Here is a 10794-nt window from a genome sequence, read left to right as displayed (position 1 = left end):
TATTGTAGTTTATAGTATTGTAATTGCGATCACATAATTGGTTTGATTGGTAATAAATTGATAAATTTTAAAAACTCTATAGTAGAGTTACACTAAAAATTATAAGGGATCTTAATCTTAAAAATACATAACACATCCATTTCATTTGTGCGCTTGCATGTGTGTAATGTTAGATTTTGTAACGAAAGAATTGAGATATTCTATTCATGAACCACACATATCATATATATATATATATGTACAAGCCTCAAATATTAGAAATTAATACCACTAAGATTTGTGCGTTTCAGTTAACTCAACTGGTAAAGTCTCTGATGATTGTATAAGAGATCTGAGGTTCAATCCCCGCCTACACCAAAAACTGATTGGTGTCTTGGTCTGATGATAAAGAGCTATCATCAAGAGCGGACGCTATAGGTTGAAAATCTCTCAAAAATTAAAAATACCACTAGGATTTAAACGTAGCTCAACAAAAATAATATCTTTCGTTGTATCTCATATTTATGATTTGAATCTCATGATTCATCTCTCCTTTTCCTACTATCTAGACGAGGCAAAAAAACAACTACCATATTAAAATATTTAGCTATAAATGCTTGAGAGGCCTTTAAATAAATTGGACCGAGAGTGTTTAATGCCCGAGAAAATTTTGGACAAACCTATTAAAAAAATTGTGGACACAACTGTCTTTAAATGTAGCCTATCAATCCCATCGAATTAAATGATACAACACAGGTAGATATCAGTTTAAATGTTGTATACACATCCATTCTTGCTGCCTGCCTGTCTGTTTATTGTTGTCCATCTTCCCTTTAATTTGTACTTTGCAAGAATCCATTTTGGAGAGAAAAAAGTGCAGAATTGAAATTGGAGTGGGGCGCCTTTTCGAAATAGGGCCAAGAAGCAATAGCAATATGCACTTTTCAGAGCAATGCAATGCAAGCCACATATATTTATTTCAAAATCTTTTTATTGCAAATTTGCAAGCCACATATAATATATTTCAAAATATATATATTTCTAACTAGACAGGGTGAAAAGTCATAAACTTTTATAGTTTGTATGAACGTACTACTCCCACTATTATTAAAAATATATATAGTGACCAATTAAAATTTATTATTTCGGTAATTTATTTAAAAAATGTATAAAATAAATTGTGATCATAAATTTGTTCTAGACTTTTAATATGACTCATTAAGCGAAGACTTTTGTAACTCGATGCTATTACTTATTTTATTTAGAATAGGAACTAACGGTTGAGTGCAATATATTGTCTTTCCACAATATAAAAATTCTATGTTTGACAAAACTTCACAAAATATTAAAAAGAAGTAACAACTAAACAATTAACAAGTGGCAACAAATATTGTGGAAATAATAAGCTTAGTTCCTATCAAAAAAAAGTTTTGTTACAATTAAACAACAACTAATTTTTAGTCCTAAAACTTTGGAGTTGTTTAGGGATTTTCAAGAGACTAATCATGGTTGATAGTTGACTACATAAATTAATATGCCATTTTTAACTACTTTTACTATTGTTATTTTAGGTCATCCTTTACCTTTTTTTTAATGCATTCCATGTGAATCAATAACTTTTCCTTATTGAAGCATTAATTGTTTGTCTCTGCACATGATCAAACAATCTCAAGTGATTTTTCCTCACACTTTCATTGTTATGGGCTAATGATCGCCCTTATCTTTAAATGAGTTTCTTCATTTCGAATTATATCTTTCCTCGTATTTCCATTAATCCATTTTAATATTCTTATTTTATAAACATGTTACTTCTTAACGGTCCAAAATTCAATACCATAGAATATAAGTGGCCTTATAACAATCTTATAAAATAATGGTTACGACTAATTAGTTTCGAATCTAACTAATTTTAACAAAATAATAAAATCCTTAGGCTACCAATCATGCATATAAAAAGAAAAACTTTGCTTTTTTATTTTTTATATTTTTGTTCTTTGGGAGGAGGTGGGGGGACCAGGGGTTGCTTTGTTGCAAAATTATAAGAAAGCAAAACCACTATACTTATAGCACAACTATTGGCTATACAAAGTGATATATGGTGTAAGACAAATTTGGGCAGACTCAGAATAAGAATTTAGATTCTTACGAATATTATCTTCTTCTTCTTTTTTACATCATTGCAGATTGGGTGCACGATCGAATTAAAAAAAAAAAAAGAAATGAGTGATTGTACATTTTTTTTAAATAAATAAATTTGGCGTTTTTATTAGTTAATGAGTGATTAAATTAAGGATATGAGATCATTTGCTTCCCATGTTTGGAATTTTTAGATAAATAAAAAAAAGCGATAAATACGTAATAAATTCTACAATTTGGCCTTCTTCTTCTTTTTTTGATCAGAACAATTTGATCTTAATTCCAATCCAAATTAAATTTTGAAGTTATAATTGCATCAATATCTATTGCATAGTTTCAAAATCCTTGCAATCTAAAACCTAATTGAGTTGTGGGTTCCAATAAGCTCAACTAGTAAAGTTTAATGGTTGAATAAGAGATTTGAGATTCAATCCCCACCTACGTCAAAAACCGATTGGTGTCTTAGTTTGATGATAAAGAAGGTAATCATCAGAAGTGGACGTCATAGATTGAAACTCTATCAAAATAAAATAAAACCTAATTGAGTCACTTTTGACTAAAAAGTAAAAACAACAAAAACCCTCCATAAAAGACATACTCATACATAAAAACTTGACAAATAAACATGATGTAAATACAGCTTAATTAGTATTTATGGGAAAGGGGGGTTTAAACTTTAAATATCTAAAAAGGTTTATGAACCGTTTATAAGACTTTATATTTCTTTTAGTGAACAGATAAAGTATAAGTAATTGCTATGAATCAAAAAATAAAATTTTAAGATCTCATTTGAAACTAAAAATGCTTCTTTATTGATACAATTAAAACTATTATTCCAAAAAAAAAAAAAAAAATCTTCTTTCATCTCTTTCTTTATAACTTTTATCTTGTTTAAAAAATATTTTTGGCAAGATATTATTAGTATTATCACAAAAACATTAGCGGTCACGCAAATAACATGAAGAACAAGATTAATATGGAGACAAAATCAAACATGAAGGCCCAAAATAAAAACTTTGAAATGTAAAAGTCCACATAATTATTAACCAAACTTTATAGGTCAAAAGTGTACTTTAGTCTAATTAATAAGATCATAACCAATACTCAATCCACATTATCTACCAAGCTTGGCTATGAACTTACTAAGAGTAAAACCCAAGAAATTTGAAAGAAGCAAACATAACCTCATCCTATCTCACCCCAAAGTCACTACCTTAAGCATATAAAGGGTTAGTGGCTATCAGCTTATTGACGTTTTTTTTCTTTTTTTAAGGTCTTTTTTGAAACAGTTCTTCAATTTTTATTTATTTATTTTATAATTTGATAGGTGGGGGAGGGAAATTTTGAACACAGACGTCTCCATCAAAAACACCAAAAAATACCAATTGAATTATAAGACTCTTGGCATTTTTTGCCATTGTTGATTGCTATATCAACGGTAAAATCAACTAGTTTATCAATAATAATAATACTACAATTCTTCTAGTACCACAACCTTTGTACAATTTTTTTTTTTTTTTTTGAGAAGAAACCTTTGTATAACTTTAATGCGAGTGATTGCGATTAGGGGTGATAATTCGTGTTCCCGGGTCAAATTCATGTCGTATTGAGCCATGAGTATTCGATTATATGGGTTGACCCAAACTCGACCTATTTAGTAAACGTGTCAAGAATCCCCAAGACCTGACACAACATGTTTAACCCTTTTAATTAACAAGTCATGTAAAAGTCAATACAAATAACTCGTTTAATAACTTGTTTGATTAATAGGTCATACATGACCTAATTAACCTGTTATCAATTCTCATACATCTAAAATTAAAATTCAATTACAACCACTATATAGTAATAAACATATAATTACAACCATAAATTAAGTAATAATAACAAAATAATAATAATAAATGCTAATACCTTTATAAGCTAAATTGGCCAAACGAGTTAAACGGGTTCGCATGTTGAACACAAACTGTTTATTAAAAGGGTCAGTCGTATCGACTTGAATATGACCCGAACTTGTTTAATCTCAACCTATGACCTGTTTATAAACTGGTTAGTTATGTCAGATTCACGGGTCATGTCAAATTTTGCCACCCCTAATTACGAATCACTACCTACGACTTTTATATGAACTCACCATTTTTTTTCCATCACTTACAATTGAGCACGTTAGAATTGAGTTATAAAATTCTTGACATTTTTTGCAATAGTATATTGCTTATGTCAAAAATATCATCAAGAACAATAATAATACTACTGTTCTTCTAGTATCACAAATTTTGTACAACTTAGACATGGTGATTGTGAGTAGCTACTTACGAATTTCACTTAAACCTATCATTTATTCTTCATCGCTCACAATTATATAGGAAGGGTTAAACTTATGTATAGTGTATAGACGTATTGAAATTTGAACACAAACGCGTTCAAATTTCAACGTATCATTGCATTGCTGCATTGGATCTGGATGCAAGCCGTATCGTTAAGTAAGAAAAGTCCTTAAAAGTTACGTGGGTAGAACTCCTAATAAAAATAATAATAGAATGTCCTCGTTGATGTCATCCATTACAGCTAACTAGTAAAATAAGCCAAAAATGAGAATGAACCCTGCACATACATTCCCAATCAAAAGTTGCCACGCAGAAACCCAATCCCATCTACAAACACACAAGATTGACCCGCCCAATCGTTGATCCTCAAAACTAAGTTCAAAGTCTTACGTGGCATGACCTAATTGGTCACAAACCACCCTTCAGTAGAGATAAAAAATATATATATAAAATAATAGATTAAGGGCATCACAGAGTTCACAGGCTGGCATGGTTGGAAAAGTAGCACCGTTGTAATAATTATTATTTTATCAAAAATAAAAATATTCCTATAATATAATATAATATAGTAATGCTGTAAAGTAACAAGTGAAAAGCGCGGAGGGAATTTAGTTGAGTTGTAATACAATTCATTGGATTCCAAATCCAACTGTATTTTCTTGTTTCTTTCTTCAACTTCTAATACTACTTCTTTCTCTTTTCTCTATTTCATCCCCCGAGATTCTCGCTTTCCCCAACTCACGCTCATTTTTTTGAAATAAAAAAATCAAATCAAAACGCTTATTAGATAACAAAAACCAAATGTATTATTATCAGAAACACAGAGAGAAAAATTAGAGCTCTCTGCGAGCGAGTGATTGACTCGGGGGTCACGTGAGTGGCACGTGACGAGATGGATGTTACCGGCGAAGTTTTACTGGTGCTTGAGCTCGTCGGGGAAGTTACTGCGGCCGGCATTGCCGTTGGCGGTGGTGGAAACGACGGCGTGTCGTTTAGGAAGGACTGTACGGATCTGGTGCGGAAGATTTCGCTGCTCTCGCATTTGCTTGAGGAGATCAGAGAGTTTCGTGCGGCGTCGGCGGCGACTTCTGATGATGTGGATGTGGAGTCGTTGTCGTGGTCGTCCGATCTGGTTGTGGCTCTCCGAGCTGCTAAGCGGCTTTTGTCTCTCGCCGGGAGCTTCCGCTCCAAGAGCTCTTCCGTGAGTTTCATGTTATTCTTTGTGTGTGCATGTGTTTGTATGTAGTGTCTGTTTGGTTGCTCGGAAAGTGAGAGAGAAAGAAAAAAGAAAATTTCAAGCTCCGAAAATGGTTATACTTGATGCATTAAAGCAGTAGAGTTGAGTTTAAGACTTGAGTTTTTTTTTTTTTTTTTTTTGAATCTCGCATTCTGGATTTTTGTTTTGTTTCGATCGTTTCCTGCATTTTCTCGGCAAACAAACGTAGCGATTGTGTGAATTGACATGGAATTTGCTTGCTTTATTTTTTTGGAAATTTAGATCTATGCTATGTTTTTTTTTTTATGGGTGATAGTGACAATGTGATTTTTCCGTACGATCTAGTGCGAAAGTAATTAGATTGATAGCAAAGTTGAGATTTGATTGCACAGTTTCTTATTCTAAATTGACGTGTTTGGATTTGTTGATGATAAAGAATAATCAACATCACTATTGGTTTGAAATAGTTATAATTCGAAGAACAGTGAATTGCAATTCTCTCTTAAACTTTGAAAAAAAAAAAAAAAAAACCTCTGATAAAACATTGCTGCCAAGTCAACTGGCATTTCCTAGTGTTTTCAATAGAGATTTTCAGAATCCTCAGATTGTCAATGTTTGAATTGGATACCAGGAAATTTCTTGCTAGCGATTTATTGATTGATTGATTGGACGTCATTAGCTGGATTTGAGTCAACCCAACAAAGCACATAAACTAGGTGGATCTATTATTTGTGCTTAATGGGCATGCCAAATTTTGTAAAAATTGGAAATTTTGAATCTTTTGCATGTAATTTCAAAAATACCCACGTGAAATTGTTATTGATCTCTAATCATCTTGATATTTTACATGCATGAAGAGTATAAGGATATGATAATCCAACAGTTCAAATAAATAAATAAAATAAAAACTCATTCAACAGAAAGTCTATTTATAGCTAATCCTATGTCCTTGCAATGGGAATGATAGAGTATGCTTTTTATTTAGACGCAAATTGTTTGAGTTGCATCCTTATTCTTGCTAAGACTCTGTTGTTGTCATGTGCATCCTTAAAAGAATGTCTAGGTACCTCTCTGAAATTTGCTATATCTTGATTTAAGGATGGAACTACCAGGAGAATTGCCTCCCTATTTCAATCTGTGACATGGAAATTGGAGAAAGCATTGAGCAGCATTCCATATGATCATTTTGACATCTCGGAGGAAGTTCAAGAACAGGTAGGAGTTGATATATCTATGGTGCTTTTCATATCAACTGGACTTGTACTTTATAGTTTTTCTTTTACTAGAATGGCAGAAATGAGTGCGTATAGCCGACCCTGACTAATCTGTCGAGGATCCATAACTGACCAAAAATTTTGAGACTAAGGCTTTGTTGTTGTTGTAGGTGGAGTTGGTGAGATCACAATTGAGAAGAGCCACAGAAAGATATGGGTCCTTGAATTCAAAAATGTTATCTCATGTCTTAGCCCAGCTGCTGAATGAAGAAATTGATCAGCAATTGGGCAATAGGTTGATTAGAAGTCTCCATATTCAGAATAATGGTAGTATTGACAGTGAAGTTTCATCAAAGATGGGTGCTGTTCCAGAAAGTAATGGTTCAAAAAGCCATGGTGTAAATATAATAAGTTATAAATCTAAAAGGCTCGGAAACACTTCTGATCATTCTGAAGCCTGTCTAGTAATTGACATTGATGCTGATGGACAAGACAATTCACCCAACAAGAGTTTAGATGAAATCAAGAAGCCTGATCCAATTGCAATTCCTGATGATTTTCTTTGCCCTATATCCTTGGAACTCATGAGGGATCCAGTTATTGTGGCCACAGGGCAGGTATATATTACACTTAAAATTATATTTTGACATATGTTCTTTTAAAAGAGATTTTCTTGAAATTATGGAAATCTTTCTCTTTCATATACCCTGCCTTCTGATATCTCTCTCTCTTAATTGTTCAGACATATGAGAGATCTTTCATACAGAGATGGATAGACTCTGGGAATGCAACATGTCCAAAAACTCAGCAAAAGCTCGAAAATTTTACACTCACTCCAAATTATGTTCTGAGAAGTCTAATTACTCAGTGGTGTGCTAAGCATAATATTGAGCAGCCAACAGGACTAACAAATGGAAAAATAAAAAAGAGTGACGGATCATTTCGTGATGTTAGTGGGGACATAGCAGCCATTCAAGCTCTTGTCCGCAAGCTCTCTAGCCGGTCTGTTGAGGAGCGTAGAACAGCTGCAGCTGAAATCCGATCACTATCTAAAAGAAGCACAGATAACAGAATACTAATTGCAGAATCTGGAGGCATTCCAATTCTGGTCAACCTTTTAACCTCAGAAGACGTGTTAACACAGGAAAATGCAGTTACATCCATTCTCAACCTCTCTATATATGAAAACAACAAGGGACTCATAATGCTTGCCGGAGCTATCCCTTCAATTGTCCAAGTCCTCAGAAATGGAAGCATGGAAGCAAGAGAGAATGCAGCAGCTACCCTTTTTAGCTTGTCACTTGGAGATGAGAACAAAATAATAATAGGTGCATCAGGTGCAATCCCAGCTTTGGTGGTATTGCTCCAAGATGGAAGCACTAGAGGGAAGAAAGATGCTGCGACAGCGCTGTTCAATTTGTGCATTTATCAGGGAAACAAGGGTAGAGCTATTAGGGCAGGGATCATCTCAGCTTTATTGAAGATGCTTACAGATCCGAGCAATTGTATGGTTGATGAAGCTCTAACTATAATGTCAGTTCTTGCTAGCCACCATGAAGCAAAGGTTGCTATTGTAAAGGCTAGTACTATTCCTGTCTTGATAGACCTTTTGAGAACTGGACTACCTCGCAATAAAGAAAATGCGGCTGCAATTTTACTTGCTTTGTGCAAGAGAGATTCTGACAATCTTGCCTGCATAAGTAGGCTTGGTGCTGTCATACCCTTGACAGAGCTTGCTAAAAGCGGCACAGAGAGGGCCAAACGGAAGGCCACTTCATTGTTGGAGCATCTTCGAAAGTTACAACAGTTCCAACAGGTGTAGTTGTAATAAAGGGAAATTTTTTTATTTATTCCATTGCTTCCAATTATTTGACAATGAATTTCAGGCGTGACAACTGAGAATAGGAGCTTGAGATATTAATGACTTTCTCATTGCTTCTACTTATTTAATATTTATTCCCTCCTGTATGAGTGTGTAAAAAGTTCATTCCTTCTGTACTGAGTGTGTAAAAAATTCATTTGATATAATGCTTATCGCAAAATTCTTCACTGGCAATTGCAGTTTCATGTTTGATCTTTTGTTGTGATTGAAAAGCTGTTACTTAGGATTTGCAATGGTCAACAGTAGAAAACACAAATTATTCTGCTATATAAGCCATTTAGGAAATGATTTTGCAAAAGCAATCTGACATGAAAGGGACCTATAAATTAGATTCATATATGCAAGAGATATCCAAGGCTTCATCTTTGTATATAAAAAATTTGATGACAATTGGCTGCACTGTTTTTGATTGGCACTCTAAAGAAGCACTGTATCAAAGAGTGCAGCCCTTAAAGTCATTAAAGCACTTTTGTTACATTAACCAAATTTGTTCCTATTAAAATAATTGCCTCCTGGTTGGTGAGCTTTAAAGCATAATCTCAATGGCTGAGATTGCTATTACTTTGTGTTAGTCCAATCGAGCTACATTTTCAGCCCTTAATTGCTATTTTAATAAATGAAAAGCGGATTGTGCCAACTGTTTACTTTTGGTTTTGGGGAGTAAGATAATGAAGGAAAAAACAATTTCTTGATGGCTTCTTTCTCTTCTTTTTTTCCCTTTTTCTTTATGCAAATTTTGAGGCAAAATTTGCTAAATAGTAGTTTTTTAGAAAAAAATTTGGTACATAGCATGCGTTTGAAACTATTTTGTAAGTTGGACTATTTTTGAGCTCAAGTTTGAGCTGAAGCTCGAGTTTGACAAACTTGAGTTCCAAGCACTATGCAGCAATATTGAATGGAACTCAAGTTTGACAAGCTCAAGTTCCGGCCCAAACTTGAGTTTGCCAAATTTGAATTCCAAAAATAGTTTAACTTATAAAATAGTTTCATTGGTGTGTTGGTTTCCTAAAATTTTTCTAAAATCATGCTATCTGGCAAATTTTGCCCACGTTTTGAAGCTAAGTTAAGTGCAAAATGTGAGGTCCACGACACATTATATTCTTAAAGTAAGTGTAGTAGACATGAGGGTGTAAGGTATATGAGTGACAGACCAATAAAAGATAAGGAGATAATGAATTCAGTTTAAGGGTTAGTCACATCAATTAAAGATAAGATAATGGAAAGTGTTGAGTCCTATTTAGATCCCAATATTAATTATGCAGTGGATTTATTAATTAATTATGAATTAACTCAATTATGTGATCCACAATATTAATATTATAAACCACAAATAGCAACGCGTCAAATCATAAAGCAATAAACATAAAGCGATAAAAATAATATAATTAAGAGCAATTTAAATCTAAAAATAATTATAATAGCAAAAAAATAAAAAATAAACCTTCTTTTGAAAAACACATAGACCATATGAAAGTAGAGAGAACAAAGTGGTAAAAGAAAAAAAAAATACTTATAGTTTACATTTCAAGAAAATGTTTAAGTTAATAAATTGGCTTAAATATTAAGCCAATTTACACACAGTTTTTTAAAGTTTCATATCTTTAAGGTAAAGTTTGTTCCTATATGATTTATGTTTCAAGTCAAATAAACCAATAAACTTAAGTTATTCCAAACAAACTTTAGTGTATGTTTGGCATTGTTGTAGAAAGTAGAGGTTTTTAGTTGTAAAGCTTTAATTGCATGTAGAGCTTTTTGTGATATAAAGTTTTAATTGAAAACCTCTTTAACATTTTAAGTGTGCAATATATAAATACAAATTTAAAATTTTGGATTAATAAAGATTGAAAAATAGATTGTATAACTTTTTTTCCTTTCTAAAAGTTATAATTTAAATTTTATTTTATTTGTTTGCTGAAAAAAACTAAAGAAATCTGAAACACTTTTTCTAGTTGTGACTAGACGAGCTCTAAGAATTCTTTGGATTGCTGCCAAAATTCTATGAGGATAAGGTATCAATTGACAATGCTGTCATAACCT

The 10794-nt window shown here is 32.7% G+C and overlaps 1 protein-coding gene across 1 annotated transcript; it reads left to right on the top strand.

Moving 5' to 3' along the window:
• The first annotated feature begins 5072 nt into the window (after positions 1-5072).
• On the top strand, positions 5073-8931 carry LOC126715513 (U-box domain-containing protein 11). The gene is made up of 4 exons (XM_050416145.1): positions 5073-5646; positions 6760-6876; positions 7046-7492; positions 7618-8931. The coding sequence occupies exons 1-4, from the start codon at positions 5338-5340 to the stop codon at positions 8695-8697; spliced, it is 1953 nt and encodes a 650-aa protein (XP_050272102.1). The 5' UTR covers positions 5073-5337; the 3' UTR covers positions 8698-8931.
• Positions 8932-10794: the final 1863 nt, after the last annotated feature.

This window comes from Quercus robur, chromosome 1 (assembly GCF_932294415.1).
Source record: "Quercus robur chromosome 1, dhQueRobu3.1, whole genome shotgun sequence".
In the NCBI taxonomy this organism is placed as follows: domain Eukaryota; kingdom Viridiplantae; phylum Streptophyta; class Magnoliopsida; order Fagales; family Fagaceae; genus Quercus; species Quercus robur.
The sequence above is the reverse complement of the archived record's forward strand: the minus strand, read 5'-3'. Positions and strand labels throughout refer to the sequence as shown.